This window comes from Nicotiana tomentosiformis, chromosome 1, assembly GCF_000390325.3.
Source record: "Nicotiana tomentosiformis chromosome 1, ASM39032v3, whole genome shotgun sequence".
Lineage (NCBI taxonomy): Eukaryota > Viridiplantae > Streptophyta > Magnoliopsida > Solanales > Solanaceae > Nicotiana > Nicotiana tomentosiformis.
Window position 1 is genome coordinate 139,788,725 of NC_090812.1, and position 16,522 is coordinate 139,805,246.

The 16,522-nt window shown below is 35.6% G+C and overlaps 2 protein-coding genes across 2 annotated transcripts; one reads left to right on the forward strand and one right to left on the reverse strand.

Moving 5' to 3' along the window:
* Positions 1–74: 74 nt before the first annotated feature.
* Positions 75–5,433, forward strand: LOC104085909 (oxygen-dependent coproporphyrinogen-III oxidase, chloroplastic). The gene is made up of 8 exons (XM_009590033.4): positions 75–767; positions 1,416–1,491; positions 2,834–2,928; positions 3,092–3,175; positions 4,121–4,208; positions 4,633–4,757; positions 4,841–4,939; positions 5,045–5,433. The coding sequence occupies exons 1-8, from the start codon at positions 213–215 to the stop codon at positions 5,114–5,116; spliced, it is 1,194 nt and encodes a 397-aa protein (XP_009588328.1). The 5' UTR covers positions 75–212; the 3' UTR covers positions 5,117–5,433.
* Positions 5,434–7,403: 1,970 nt separating this feature from the next.
* On the reverse strand, positions 7,404–9,483 carry LOC104085910 (L-ascorbate oxidase homolog). Its single transcript, XM_009590035.4, has one exon. It carries the CDS (start codon positions 9,296–9,298, stop codon positions 7,529–7,531), a length of 1,770 nt encoding a protein of 589 aa, XP_009588330.1. The 5' UTR covers positions 9,299–9,483; the 3' UTR covers positions 7,404–7,528.
* Between the last annotated feature and the right edge of the window lie 7,039 nt (positions 9,484–16,522).

Consider the following 16,522-nt stretch of genomic DNA (forward strand, 5'->3'; position numbering starts at 1 on the left):
TAAATTGCCTAGTCATAAAACCAGAGTAATTCCTGTGGGTATATATTACTATAAGGAAGATAAAAGAGCAGTCAAATGAAACAAACTGCTGGCTTCACCCTTGGATTCTTGTTACCCCCTATCGCAAAATCATCCATTCCCCTTATCCTCCAAAAACAACCCATTAATAAGCTACTCTTTCTTCTCTCCAATTTCCACACTATTAATCAGCAATGCTTACTCCAATTCTCTCTTCTCCTTCATCCTCTTCCACTCCCACTTCCCAATTTCCTCATTCTTTCCATTCTTCATTTTCATTTTTAACTAAACCCCACTTACCCTTTACTGTATCCTATAAAACAGCTAAAAAACCAACACCCAACTATTCATTTAAAATTCAAGCAATGATTGAGAAAGAAGTAGCTGAATCCCAAAAGCCAGATACATTTCTTCGAGAATCGGATAAAGGATCCAATGTTACTTCAAGTTCGAGTTCAGTTAGAGGTCGATTTGAGAAGATGATAAGAGAAGCTCAAGACAGTGTGTGTTTGGCAATAGAAAAAGCGGACGGAGGAGCAAAGTTTAAGGAAGATGTTTGGTCAAGGCCTGGTGGTGGCGGTGGAATCAGTAGGGTTTTGCAAGATGGGGCTATTTGGGAAAAGGCTGGTGTTAATGTTTCTGTTGTTTATGGTGTTATGCCTCCTGAAGCTTATCGGGCTGCTAGACCCACTGATAATGGAAATGTCAAGCCCGGCCCTATTCCTTTTTTTGCTGCTGGAGTTAGCTCTGTAAGTTTCCACATTTCTGCTCTTTTTTTTTTTTTTAAAGAAAATTGTCACTTCCCCACATTTATCTTTTGTACTTCTGTTTTTTCTTGTCTTTTAGGATAATATGGATGGTAGTTTAGAATTTATGTTTCTTCAGTTTCTACTGCTTAGTTAACAGCCGGTAGAATGCTCGGTGGCGGAGCTAGGAATTTATATAACGGGATTCAAAAGTAGCAGTTTTTTAACCCCTTTGCCACTTAACGAAAATATTCTCTTATGCTTATATATAGCCAAAAAAAATCGTTTTTGTCCTATTTGTATAATATAATTTTTCAATGAAGGGGTTCAATTGAATCCCCTTTCCCAACCTAGTTCCACCAGTGAGAATGCTAGAGCCTATTTCTCAATTCCAAAAACTAGATCCGATCAGCCATTCGACTCTATTGGGGCCCATTTCCTTCCAATGCTAGATACTTTTGTTATAGACAAATCAGGGGTTCTCTAAAACGAAACGTTCTTTAAATCGTAGGCTAATATATATGCTATAGACTAAAGTGATCAACTTCTTATTCTCTTTTTCTGACATTAAAAAAAATCTTTGCTCCCTTTATTTGAATATGAGTTTTATCAGAAAATTGTAATCGTTAGTGTGTTTTATTTTTTCCCCAGGTGCTGCATCCAAAAAATCCATTTGCGCCAACTTTGCATTTTAATTATCGTTACTTTGAGACTGATGCTCCAAAAGGTATTCCTTCTCTTGATTATCGTTATTCTTTGTTGATGACGGTTCCGATTTGCTTAAGATTGAAAGATTTTTCTAGTGGTAGAAGACGAAATTGCAAAACCTAGGACTACAAGGTGATGCAGATTCCTGTTGTACTTTTGTGCGACATTTGAAAAGACAGACTCAATTTACTAGAAAAAGAAGAGATGGCAGTTCCAGATATAGGACTGGAGGGTTCTACTCCTTGGTGTGCACTGAATGCTAGTAATGTTGTCGTATACATATCATATGTGCACCTTTTGCAGTTGTACCTTCTAATCTTCATGATAGTTCTGCCTACTCCGAGGTGGTTCTTAACTTGCTTTGGTAGGTGCTACCTCCTGTAGATCACAGCAAGCGAAATCCTGTTATAGTAGCCTGACTGAATTCGCCTCGGGATTATATTCTTAAAATTGCATTAGGGAAAAATGAGGACACATAGTTGTGTCAAAAACATTGCTAGACATAATTGGTTGAAGTGAGGTTTTATATTATGCAAGTTGATTTTTTTTCTTTTTCCACCCCATGGCCCGTATCTTATATCTCTATGCCTCTCACAAACTTGTATTGCCAATAGTTTCTTTTTGGGATATTGCAGTTTTAGTTCCTCAATTACATACAAACTTCAATTTGGTTTTCGTAATATCCAACTAAACACATTTGTTAAAATCATGTCGTAAGCTGTCTTTTCATATTGATGTAAACTCTGTTACTGATTTCTGGCACTCCCTGCAAGTTGAAGGAGGGGGAGGATGAAAGTTTCTGTTGTACATATTTTGCACATTCTTGGTGCAGTTTAAATGAAATTTCTCACCTTACTTATAAAAAATAAAAAAAAATCCAACTGAACACACTTTGACCTTCAAATAATATGAAAATTTTGGTTTCTCTAAAATCAAATTCTCAAACTTAGCTACTTTTTAATCTACAAGAAGGGGTAAAAATATCAAAATAGGCACCTCCTAGTATAGAAGGTGACTAATCATAAATGGTTTAACAGTTAATAATTCGTTACATTTGTAGAATTATTTGGCAAAAGAGCCAAAGCCACACATTCTTATTAACAGAACCTTGTCCTTTATTGGATATCATGAGTATCAACTTGAAATTTCTTAGTAACCTAGAATCGCAATTTCCTCCTTGTTTTTTCTCTAATAAAAATTAGTGTGTTTCAGCTTGAGTGAGACTGCTGCAGTTATACGTCATTAAGATTCTCTGGATTTACCTTTTATAACTTCATGTGTATGATATGCCATCGTGCTGATCCCTCTATAGAGGAGAGCTATATGAACTATAAAGTTACTTATGATCAATATAAATGCAGATGCACCAGGAGCACCAAGGCAATGGTGGTTTGGTGGTGGTACTGACCTTACACCTGCTTACATTTTCGAGGAGGATGTGAAGCACTTCCATTCGGTATAAGTGCTCAAATGGTTTTCGTCTCTATATCTTTAGTTCACAATTTCAGCATGTCAAACTGAGATAATTATACCATGAGAAAATGCATCTAAGACATTTTTCTAATGTTTGATAGTGATTTTCTGTTTGCATTACATGAAGCAGATCGACTGTTTTGTAGGTGCAAAAAGCTGCTTGTGATAAATTCGATGCTAGCTTCTACCCTCGGTTTAAGAAATGGTGTGATGACTATTTCTATATTAAGGTAAGCAAGCTTCATTTTCTAACATGGTTGGTATATATGCTGGAATGAATTCCAAAATCTGGTGGAGTACTTAGGTAAATAGGGAAATTTTGCATGGTTGAAATATTCTCAGAGTGGCTATTAACTCACTAACTTATGATGGTTTTAGCTGAATCTTTAATATATTTAATATAAAACAACTTAACATTTCCAGGCAAATCAGAGCCGGAGATCCATAAAAGTAAATCACATGACTAACATGTGGTACTACCTAACAGCTACATAGTCTTTTGACAGATGTATCTCCTTAAATCACAGAAACCCGTATAAGAATTCTCCCCTCAATAGTGTACCCTAGTTCTCTTGTGGTTTTTGAGGTCGTGTACTGATCTGTTGTGATTCTGCCATATATATTGATTCCTTAAATTGTAACTCAAGTTTCGGGTCCTCTAGACACATGTTGCTGTTGGTTGCTGGAACTGGCGATTGAAATCTCTAATATCAAGGAATTCCTTCTCAAATACCTCATGAGGGTATTACACTTACACGTGAAACCTCTGCCTTCCCTTGGTAAAAGTACTATATAAGCCACACGATTCACATAAAAGATATTCAGAGGCCTTCATAAAACTTTAGAAACATTTAAGATATGTGACATGTTGATCCTCTTATGCAACTGTTTAGCCAAAAAGCAAGCAATAGCTACTCTTGCCCTTTCCTCTCTATATCTGTATATTTCTGTTCAGGACTAGCATCATTGTGCAGGATCCTTAAGTTGAAAAGTAGTTCCCGCTTTTCTGCATTTAAAATTGTTGGAAGCTTATAATGGGTTTTCTCTTGTATTGCTGTCTATTCTTTTAGATGTTGAGTTAAAGTATGGATCTTTATTCTGGTTGCCTATTCTTTTAATTTTTAAATTAAAGTATGGGCACAATATAGCTTTTCATTGAGCTCGTTGTCTTGCAGCATCGTGGTGAGAGGCGAGGTCTTGGAGGAATTTTCTTTGATGATCTGAACGACTATGATCAAGAAATGCTTCTTTCCTTTTCTACAGGTAAATGGTGTGAAAATGACCTCACATGTGCTTGTAAATAATCTTTGTTAATGGAGGAAACAGAGCAGTCAACTTATCATAGACAAGCTTCCTTTTATGCGTAAAAAACACAATGGCATCTGTTAGTTCGACACTTATCTCTAGAAGGGAGTTAGCTGTGTGCTATTTCCTCATATGCATTCCTTGGATGAATACCCAAGATGTTAGTGCCTTTAAGCCCAAGATTTCAAGTGCTGCTTAAGGAGTTGTTGATATGCTGGAAACTGTATTGCTAGACTAGATTATATCTTATTTTTCATTTTCCCTGAAATAATTAGGACAACAACAATCCATAATCTAGCAACGAAAGTTAATTCAAGCACGGAGAACTTTTTGCTTTAATGGATAAAATACTTTCCTTGAAGTGTCAGTTTTGGAATTGTAGAGTGCGCAAATTCCGTCATTCCAGCATATATACCTATCATAGAGAAGAGGAAGGATACCCCTTTCACAGAAGAAAACAAAGCATGGCAACAACTACGGAGGGGCCGCTATGTGGAATTCAACTTGGTGAAATACTTTGTTTCCTTAATTCCTATTTGCCTATCTACGATGATTATTGTTTAACTCCTTTATTTCCCTTGTAATTGCAGGTTTATGACCGTGGAACTACATTTGGTCTCAAGACAGGAGGTAGGATTGAGAGCATTCTTGTATCTCTTCCATTAACTGCACGATGGGAGTATGACCATGTAAGCTTTACTCTGCTATCTATTTTATTGATATCATTATTAGATAGGAGGGCGCGCTGGGAAAGCATCATAGAATATCAACTAAATGCTTGTTGCTCAATGCAGCAACCAGAAGAAGGCACTGAAGAATGGAAACTCTTGGATGCTTGTATCAACCCTAAGGAATGGATCTGCTAGTTGTCAAAGCAATGTAAAGGTTTGGCCGTGTTGGTCTTTTGTTACCTTTCGCTTCACTTCTGTTACCAAATCTCCTTATGTCTTTTTTTTTTTGGGTTCTTTTTTGTGTTGGAGGCACGAGGAAGGTCAGGAATTACTGATTGCAGAATTTTGTTAGGATTCATAGTTGTATTACAAGATTGCATTTAGCCTAATATGATAGGGAGAATTTCTTATGTGAGTTGTGTATCTTATTCTTAACTTTTCGATTCTATAATCTGAACCTGCTTGTAGCAATTGTGGGGAGGAGAAAATGTATGAAATTACAACTTTTTCCATTGTGTACAGTGTATTTTTGTTGAGGCATTCCTTTTTCCTGGCTGAATTTTTTCTGCTTGTTTAAGAATTCGAGTATTCTAATATTCCCTCCACTTGCTACCTTCTGAGAAGCTTCCAGTTGCTTGCACTTCTTTCTCCAACTTGAGCCTTAGGCTGCTTAGCTTCATTGGATTTGACCTCAAGGGATAAAATGTAAGAACCCAGCCTTCACTTCGTAATAAACCTCCTAGGAATTTTGCAGAGGTGAACTGGGATACCACCAGACCAAAATCTGGAGAACAACTCTATTTCTCTTCTTGAACATGCACCTTTAGAAATCAGCATGAGGTTCATGACAAGAAGAATTGTACATATCAAAGTTTGAAGGATGTATAAAGGTAGTTGGTAGATAATGGCATGGCTTTAACTGGCAAACATGGAATGTGAGATGAAGTACGAAGGCAGGAGGTAGTGAAACCTTATAGGCATATGATCAACGTCCTCTCCAAAATCTAATCTGGTCTGAAAATTCATAGCAACTATTAAATGCCCTTTGGATGAGAGTGAATCTGCTGTGTTGAATCTTCTATTAGACCCATTCTTCTGCAAATACTATGTCAGACCTTTGTTATTCTGCTGGGGACTTTTTGTCGAACTCGAGATGAGTGGTACATAACAGCCTCAACCTGAGCTTCTATTGAACGAGGTCCAGTCCCACCTCTTGATGATTCTTCCTAGAAAATAAGGCAGATGTACTAGAGGAGCATAGGCATAACATGCTTCAGAAGGAGTAATTTTTATGGCAGAATGATAGGTAGTATTACACCACCATTCTTCCATAAATACGAACCAACCAAATCATGATATGACTTCGAACAAAAGCACCTTAAATAGATCTCCACGTAACGATTTAACAACTCATTTTCCCCATCGGATTGATAACGATAGGCAGTTGAAGTAATCGAAGTGAATCCCCGGCATAAAGAGGATTCTTGCCAAAACTTTTCTAACAAAAATAGGGTCCTTATCATTGATGTTTGACTCGTATCCCATGCAACTTGAAAAATGTGATCCCTTAAAAGTTGCCCTAACTCGGAGCTGTATGCAGAGGGCCAAGAACTGCCTATATTTACTTTTAGGCTGAATATCAGCCAAATTATAGTCGTCCTTTTTAAATCGACAACCTTTTTATGATCCATGCTAATTGTTGCTCATACTGCCTTAAGACTGATAAGTATTACCTGATCTTTACCGTATAATCTGTTAACAGTTCTTTCTATTGGAATTCATCTTTTCGTTAGCTAAGTATTACCTGATCTTTACCGTATAATCTGTTAACAGTTCTTTCTATTGGAATTCATCTTTTCGTTAGCTGAAAGTCTATCGGAAACAGCCTCTCTGCCCGTCTACGGTAGGGGTAAGGCTGCGTATATTTCACCCTTCCCAGACCCCACTTGTGGGAATACACTGGGTCGTTGATGTTGTTTCTTTCTATTGGAAGATACATAACAGCACGCAGTAATAGTAAGGGATGCATCAACAAGCTAAAAGCAGAAAGTCACGTTGCAGTCATTTTACCACATTATTATTAAACAAAAGCAAATTATTATCGTCTACTTGCTAATTGCTAAAAGTATGAAAAACTGAAGGACTTTGTACAATACACTCCGATGTTGTTGGAATTTTATGCAGAGAAGGAAAAACGAGGAACAAAAGTATAATTATAAGCGAGATTAATTAGAAGCCGACTTTAATCTTCCTTTGGATCAAGCCAATCGAATTCCTTAATCTTTTCCTATTTGAGTACAAGATTACTTAGTTTTGAGTGTTCGAAGAAATTATTCATCAGAAAAGTCTTCCGCCCAGGACAAAATTAAAGGGAAAAGAATTAACCGAAGATGATCGCATGCATAAATGCATAAAGTAAAGATGGCAGTCAAAATTATTAGAGAACTGGCATAGTAAAATACGTGAAGGTAAAACAAAAAACTTATTTAATGTTTTGTCCTATTTATTTTTTGGGGAAAGAAAACAAATACATCCATGAACAGATTAAGCTCCTATTCATTACCCCTCCCCTTTGATTCTACCAATACAGATTGATCATTACAGAATTTAAGCCTTGTATGGAGCTGGCATGGACAGGCCCTTGACGATACCGCAGAGAGGATGGTTGTCTGGGATGTTGTATTCATCCCTCAATGAGCGGCTTGGGGAGAGAACACTGAAGTACAATTGCTCTCCCAAGTAAGTTTTCTCCCACATCTCTGACCTCAAGTTCCACATACCTGCATTGTCAAATGTCAACATTATAGCTGCCCATGAGTTTGGATAGACTTGGATGTTGTTCCTGCTTAAGCCGTCCACCAAGTTGTAGTTCTTTCTCTTCTCAGGGCTCCACCTCCCGGGCTCGACAGCAACGGCGAAGAAGGAATATCCATCCAAGTGATAGGTACGGATAGTCTTCTCGTGGTTCTCGAAGATGATTTCCACGAAGTTACGGTAGGTGGCGTTCTTCACATTTGTGGCGATAGTGAGCTTGCTTGGGTCGGCCGGGGCTTCGTCAGCCATGAGATCATACTTGAAGGCCTTATCGGTAGCTCCAAAGTACTCAACAAGCTTCAATGGAGTCTCGCCATTAGTGTGGGAGATACCGTTCAAGCCATATCTAAGCTTACCACCTACTTGGCTCATTGAGTTGAAGATCTTGATGGTGCGGGTGATGTTGATCTGTCCATAATGGTAGGATCCTTGTGGGTTGGGTCGGGCAGCACTAGCGGTGAGGTTCCATCTGAAGGAGCGGAACTGGTTCATGGACCAGGCAATGCCTTCGGTGTTTTCTGGTGGGGGTGTTGGGAGCTCAGGAGAAGCTGGGCCCTTGCCGTTGGCGTATCGGATGATGGCCACGGAGGAGAGGGCTTGCTTCAAGAACCTGCTTGAAACAACCAAGTAGTAGTCCTTGGGCTCCTGATCAGCAGTGACCAATACTGAGAGGCACTGACCAACATGGAGGTCCAAGGAATCGTAGATGTTTTGTACGGTGTGGGATCCCTCTAGCTCGACTAATTTCATTGGGTGACCTTGGAATCTGATGTTAACAGATGACCTCATACCAAGGTTGCAGAATCTGTACCTATAGGTCTTGCCGGCCTCCATGGTAAAGAGTGGCTCTTTTGCCTCACCAACCTTGGCAGATTTACCATTAATGATAATACCATCAGGCCTGCCAATAGTGCGTCCACCGTCCAAGATCTTTTTCAAGGTCTTGTGACCCTTGTTGTACCAATCCCCGACGAACACATTGTATTCATCAGCAGGATTGTCAAAGGGAACTGGGATGAGAGCACGACTGTGGACGTTGAGAGCACCATAACCACCCGCTGCCCGGTGCAAGGCTGTGGTTGGGAAGTAGGAGTAGCTACCGATCTGGTCCTTGACCTGGAAACGGTAGGTGAAATTTTGACCGGGCATGATTGGACACATGGTTCCCGGGGTACCATCTTGCCATGAGTTCTTCCTATGTTGGACACCGTTCCATGTAAAAAGGAATGGCTCGTCCAAATTGTTGAAGACATTCACAACAATGTTGTTGTTAGAGGTACAATTAATTCTAGGCCCGGGGAACTGACCATTGATGAGAATTCCTTGTTGTGGTACACCCAATGGAGCAATTGTTCCATAGGTGACATTCCAGTTAAAGTAGAGGTAAGGGTCCTCAGCTATCACCCCTACGGAGAGGCAAAGTAGCAAAGCCACAAATGTTACTTTACCACTTCCCATGACGTTGTTTTTTTTATTCTTTAATCCCCAAACACAAAAACTCTTTTTGAAATTTGTTTTTTTGATGATTTTCTTTTTTTTGGGAGTTTTATTTTTTACTCTCATAAGAAGAAGAGGAGACGCTTCTTCTTCTTCTTCTTCTTCTTATTTCTTCTTCCTGCTAGAGCTTGCACTATTCACCATCTCCATGAGGGCTTTTTATAGTAAGGGAAATCCCTCTGAGGACCGTAGATTAATTACCGAAATGATCTCTTTGTCTCTCATTTTGATTGTTGGCTCATTCTTTCTTTCCATCTGATTCGCTCTATTCTTTGTTGGTTCTCCTTACATTTCTCGCCTTCCTATAGCCTACCCTTTCCGGTTCTTCAGCATCACCAGTCTTAATTATTAGATAGTACTTTTTGTTTCCTCTTCTTAAGGCTAGTTTCTATATTTAGTTGGTGGAAATTAAGAATAAACGAAGTGCAGGGTGCGTATACAGTTTTATATATTAACCGCACAAGAATTTAATGTTTTGGTTTCACGTAAAAACTTTGCTAAATAAATGAACTGTTGGTTTCATTTCATTTTTTTTCTTATTGAAGCAAGGATCAAAGACATCTATTTTAAGGTTAACATACTTGAATTGTAATATAATAACTTGATATAATAGCTATAACAAGTGGATGCTTCTCTGATATAGCAGCCACACAAACATTTTCCTCTTGGTAGTTTTAGGATACACACGTTGCGAGTGTATCTTAAAAAAAATACATATATTATTAAGATATATTTAAATTATAAAATAAAAATTAATGATAAAGTAAGTTTCTGAATAATGAAAAATGTCGACCCTATTAAGATAGATCAATAAAACATAAACTCTACCCGTTTTTCTCCAAAATATTATTGTATTTATTTTTTCTCTTATTTAAAAATTAATAAAGGAACTTCTAGAATACTTAATCCATGTACTTATATGATTGTGCCATTATTTATTATTCTTATTCGATAAAACAAAAATTCTATTAAAAGTGAATGTTGCTATAATTAATTTCTTAAAAGAACTTTTGATAATCTATTCCTAATTAATAGGGAAAAAGTAGCATCTAACATCTCGTTCTTTTGGTCATAGCATCTCGTCTGGGTTATACAGGACATTTTAAGAATACGATAAAACGTTTGGCCTTTCTAAACCAAAAACTATTATACTAAAAGTTAACTATTTATAATATATTATAAATCAATGATATTATTCATTTTTGGTAGTCTTTCAAAGGATTCAAACTTTGGAAAAAAGTTTTAATCTCATTGTTGTTGATACTTGAAAGATTCCTTCTATAATTATAAATCTAGCAGATCCGTGTTAAATTAGAACAATAGCGCAGAATATTTCTATTACATTTATAAATATTTGTTGAGATTAACTTGAGTTACAAACAAAAAGAATTTCTTAAGTTTATAAATATATATACTCATAACAAAATACTGATTCCTATTAAATTTACAGTTTATATCAACTTAAACACTAATTTCAACCTTTTAGCTATTTTAAAATGTGTTCTACCTAGGTTAAAAATTCAAAGCCACGCCAATAATCACGTATGGGAAAGACCACTTTTCAAGAATATTTTTCCTCAAAATAGTATATATAAGAATCCCAAACCTAAAGGAAATATTTAGAAGGAATTGATCCGTATAAATTGTTACTATTTTTCTTTTGTACATATATTATATTATATAGTTCAAATAAGGAAGGATTTAATATAGTATATAATTTAGTTGATTTCAAAATCCTAAATATTAAAAAATAACTATTCCTAAGTAATAGAAAAATAACTACATGACTATTTTATCCAATGTGAAATCTATTTTAAAAGGATAAAAAAAAAAAACGACTGACATTTCACTAAGGGTCTTCATGCTTTTAATATAGTATAGATGAAATGATTCCTAGAATAATTTTTTTTTTGTTCTTTTTCTTTTTTTAGCTTATTAGGCTTTACCAAACTTTTAGAGGTCATTTGGTAGGAGGTATAAGAATAATGCCGAATATGGTGTATTACTAATGCTGGTATTAGTAATGCTGAGATTAGTTATGCTGACATCAGTTATGCTTAGATTATTTCTTATCTATTTTTTTGGTTTGGTGTATTAAGTATTGCATAATATCTAAAAAAATTAGTTGTCCACAAAAATACCCTCCACATTCTTTAACTTTGTACACTATTTTTATTGCAACAGTTTGATTACCCTTCACATTCTTTACTCTCTCTAAAGCCAAATATTTTTTTTATAGGAGAGCAAACTAAAAGAGAAAACTAATTGAAATATTAAAGTTAAAAGAGGAAAAACAATTTAATTTCTATGACATATAATACAAAATTTAATTGCAATTATTTAAAAAAAAAAGATAAATTTTTAACAAATAAAGAAAACTTTGGTTTATACTTTGAACGAATCCAAAATCAAATTTAGTATTAAATATGATATTTTTTTATATTGTAGAAGAATGCTAAAGGGAAAAAATTAATTAAAATATCACAATATAAAAATATAGAATATATGGCGAAAAGTATTTAGAATAGGTTTTGAGGGATTTGAGGGGCAGTTATGTCTTTAACTAAGCATATGCATGTATTAACAATCTTGGTATTGCTAATATCATGGTTTGTTATATATTAGCTATACATATGATAATACCAAATAGGATAATCTACCTCTTTACAGAAAAAGTTCAACAATCCAATAATGCTTTCCCTTAAATAAAGCCTTCAAACAACTCGAATATAGCCAAATATTATTCAAATAAGTCAAAATAAGCTTTAAAAACTATCATAATGTTAAAAGGTTCAATCTTACCTTTTAGAAAAGTCAACAAAAAGTCAATCCGAGTCCATATGGCCAAAATACGAAATCAAGACCAAATCCCGATTACCCATTCTTTACCGAGGCCAAATACGTGATTAGTTTCAAAATTCGACCTCAAATTAAGGTCTAAATCTCCAAAATTTTATCTCTTAAATTTCTACCTAAAAGTCTATTTTTCTACACTTAAAAATCCTAACCTCTAATATTGCAAGTGCGAGACTGACCTCGTAGAAGCAACATTGCATGCGCAAAACAATTGGCTCGCAAATGCGAGCCTGCGTCGGTTTAGATGTCATAGAAGCGATCAACACTTTGTACAAGCGGACATCGCAGGTGCTCCTTGGGAACTATAGATGCAACAGCCGCTGACCATTCCTCTTTAGCATATGCACTGGACAACTCGCAGATGCAGCCATCGCAGGTGCGATGCAACACCAGGACCAGCCTCACCCCTTCACAGATGCAAGCCAACACCTCACAGATGCGACCTCCTACCTACGCACCTAGAACCGCAAGTGTGAAAGTGCGCCTGGGCTCCCTTCCTTACAAATGCGGACCAACCCAAGTTGGGGCGAGCTCGCACCTGCACACTTGATCTCGCAGGTGCAATATCAACAGCCCGACAATAGTGAAATACATGAAATTGTCCTAAATCAATCCAAAACTCACCCGAGCCTCTCAGGCCCCAGTCCAAATATTCCAGCAAGTATATAAACCTAACACAAACTCACTTGCAAGCTTAAAATATCAAAATCAAGAATCAAGCATCAAAATTCAAGGATTTCAAATGTTCTTAAACTCAAATTTTCAACTTTCAACTACAAGCATTGAAATGGCCTCGGGCCACTCGGCACCCACATCAAATACACGTACAAGTCCAAAATTATTATATGAACCTAAAATACCGATCCAAGGTTGTCTACCAAGAATGTTGACCGTGGTCAACTCCAACAACATGAAAATTCTAGAATCAAGATTTTCTTTACAAAAACACATCTTAAATCAATACGAACGAGGCACACAAGTCATAAATCATCAAATGAAGCTATTCAAGATCTCAAATCATGAAACAGAGAACTAGAAATCAAAATGACTTATCGAATCGTTACAATCAATGTATCTCTCATGAACCAATCAGAACAAAATATAAGTAAGGAGATATGTTGATGAATAAGAATCCTCTTTTCTTTTGCTTTAAATTTGATTTCCTTATTCATTGTTGTTATTATTTCTTGCCATTTATATTTTAGAAAGTGAATCAAATCGATTGCTAGTTCCCTAAAAATACAAAATTTAATTGATTTAGCTTTTAGTTTTAGGTGAAACACATATAATACTTTAATCTATACTTTATGTGTCATATTAAATGTAGCTCTTATTTTACGTAAAAATAAAAAATTCCAATAACATTGCAACTCTTACTTGATGTTTTGAAAAATAAGGTATCGAAAATAAATGGAACTTAAGAGAAATCAAAATAATTGGCATAGTCTCAAAAAATTTAATTTTGTTATACTAATAGAGTAATAGAAAAATTAATATGATAAATATTTGTGAAAATAACCGTCGAACCACCATTGACAGCCCTAACCACAGCTATGACTGTACCCAAAGCCACTTCTACTCAATTACTATGTCTCATAAAGTTGGCAAGATATTTCTTACGTGACAATTTGACGAGCGAAAAATACAACATGAAATTAATGCTCGCTAGTCAAAGATAGTATAGTTTAATTATTGTCTCCATATAGATTGAATTTAAATAATGTTCGAATAATTTCCAGTTACTTGCTATCCAGGATAATTAACACTTTTATTAGAATGTTATCAATTACAATTAACTACTAAAAGCAAAGCAAAAATCAATTATATCACGGAGACAAAAATCGAGCAACACAGAAATATTAGTGGGAGAAATAAGGGTAATTGACTAGACAGGTACATGACAATTAACTCGAGATCCAATTCTTGAATTAGTTCACTCTATTACATTGCCGATTCTCATAAATTCACTAGATAATTAGATTACACTTGAAGTTAAGGTTCCTCTTTCGATTAAACATTAATTCCCAATTGAAGCACTATGAACACTTGTTATGAATATAATGATGGTTGTAGTCTAAAGGGTAACTTCTCACGAATAATTTTCTATTTTTTTAGTTTAATTAATAAGTCAAGAGGCTCTTTCGATTACCTAGATGAATCACGAATTTAAACTAGAGCATGAGATGTAAAGAAATTTAATATCAAACTCATCCTTCGATTAAGTAAAATAATGAATAACTTCACAATACAATTTAAAACTCCATCAATTAATTCAAGAAATTAACAAGAATCAAATCCCTCATATCTTTGTTGAAATGAATAACTTCACAATACAATTTAAAACTCCATCATTTGTTGTATTATTATATTTTCTGCCTCATTACCTTTTATTCCAGTAGAGCCCTGACCTGGCCTCATCACTACTCTACTGAGGTTAGGCTTGGCACTTGGTGTACTCATACTACACTTTTGTACATCTTTTTGTGTAGATCTAGGTTCTTCCTACCAGACCAAAAACCAGTGAGTTGGACCGTACGTGGAGACTTCAAAGTATATCTGTCAGCGTCCGCAAACCTCGGAGTCCCCCTCTATCCTTACTATATTGTTTTCCCTTTTTTTTTTAGATTCTGATGTATAGAGACACTTAGTATTTTTTTTCTTAGAATCTTGTGACTTGTTTCTACCGGGTTTTGGCAGTTGTAAATTAATTGAATCACATATCGTATTTATATTTCATGTGTTGAGATTACCTAGATGAATCACGAATTTAAACTAGAGCATGAGATGTAAAGAAATTTAATATCAAACTCATCCTTCGATTAAGTAAAATAATGAATAACTTCACAATACAATTTAAAACTCCATCAATTAATTCAAGAAATTAACAAGAATCAAATCCCTCATATCTTTGTTGAAATGAATAACTTCACAATACAATTTAAAACTCCATCATTTGTTGTATTATTATATTTTCTGCCTCATTACCTTTTATTCCAGTAGAGCCCTGACCTGGCCTTATCACTACTCTACTGAGGTTAGGCTTGGCACTTGGTGTACTCATACTACACTTCTGTACATCTTTTTGTGTAGATCTAGGCTCTTCCTACCAGACCAAAAACCAGTGAGTTGGACCGTACGTGGAGACTTCAAGGTATATCTGTCAGCGTCCGCAAACCTCGGAGTCCCCCTCTATCCTTACTATGTTGTTTTCCCTTTTTTTTTAGACTCTGATGTATAGAGACACTTAGTATTTTTTTTTAGAATCTTGTGACTTGTTTCTACCGGGTTTTGGCAGTTGTAAATTAATTGAATCACATATCGTATTTATATTTCATGTGTTGAGATTTGAGTTCAGTTTTACAATCAGTTATTCCGCAAATTGTTAGACTTACCTAGTCTTAAAGAGTAGGTGCCATCACGATACCCTACGGAGAAAAATTATGGTCGTGACAATACCATAAATTCCTAGCCTCAAGACTCAACTCACAAGCACCATGTATTTTTCAAAACCTGCTCAATTACTCTAACACAGAGGCCAACGACATTACCTTTCCTTTATAAATCATGTGCCCTCACACCAAATATAGAGAGTAGTTTCATACAATATAAAAGTCAAGAACAAATAGGAATTAAAGATATAAAGAATTCACTCACTCCCAAAAATAAAATTCGTGTGCCACATAAGACGTACCATAAGCTTGCCCGTAGTTTAATACTCTACTAATTGGAGCTTATTCAGTCAAAGATCAAGTATGACTTTGTTTTGTTGTAATGTAGGCTGCGGGACGGGTAGGATACATTTGGATAATAGTGACTACAACTCCCTAAGCACTTAAATACATATACATTCACATGTCAATCTCACACTTATGTTGGACAAAACCCTAACCTTCATAACATAATAACATCAAACTCCTAATTTCTTTAAGCACAACAAGATGAGAACTATCGCTAGCAAGGAATCAATTTTTTTTCTTTCTAATACATACACAAACTCTTTTTTTTTTTTTTCAAAGTTCTACTTTTTTTCCTTCAAGCAACTTCATTTTTTTTTATATCAATCCCTTATAATTGGCTCTCAAAAATTTTAAAACAATGCGTCTGTCTCTATTTTTTTCAGTTCCACTCAAAACCCAACTACACCTTCACCTAGCTTTTAACAAGCTCATAACAATTTCAAGTTCTCAAGAGAGAAAAAAAGTTCAAACAAATAATCAATTTAAACAAAGGGATCAGGCTTGCAGTGTGGTTGCCAAAGAAATAAAGTACAAGCTCAAAGGGGATAACTAAGATACACATTAATTAGGTGTGTAAAAGTATATATCTGTCTCAACAAAGAAACGTCTCTATCACATCCTAGACTGAACAAGACTATTATTTCCCTTTGTAAACATACATGGCAAGTTCTAGACATCAACTGATATGCACAGAATA

Bases quoted from the DNA above. Each gene is read 5' to 3' on its own strand.
- LOC104085909 (XM_009590033.4), top strand. From the start codon at position 213: ATGCTTACTCCAATTCTCTCTTCTCCTTCATCCTCTTCCACTCCCACT. The intron at 4,209-4,632 runs GTAAATGGTGTG...TTGGAATTGTAG, and splicing joins GCTTCTTTCCTTTTCTACAG to AGTGCGCAAATTCCGTCATT. The intron at 4,758-4,840 runs GTGAAATACTTT...TTGTAATTGCAG, and splicing joins GCTATGTGGAATTCAACTTG to GTTTATGACCGTGGAACTAC.
- LOC104085910 (XM_009590035.4), bottom strand. From the start codon at position 9,298: ATGAGAGTAAAAAATAAAACTCCCAAAAAAAAGAAAATCATCAAAAAA.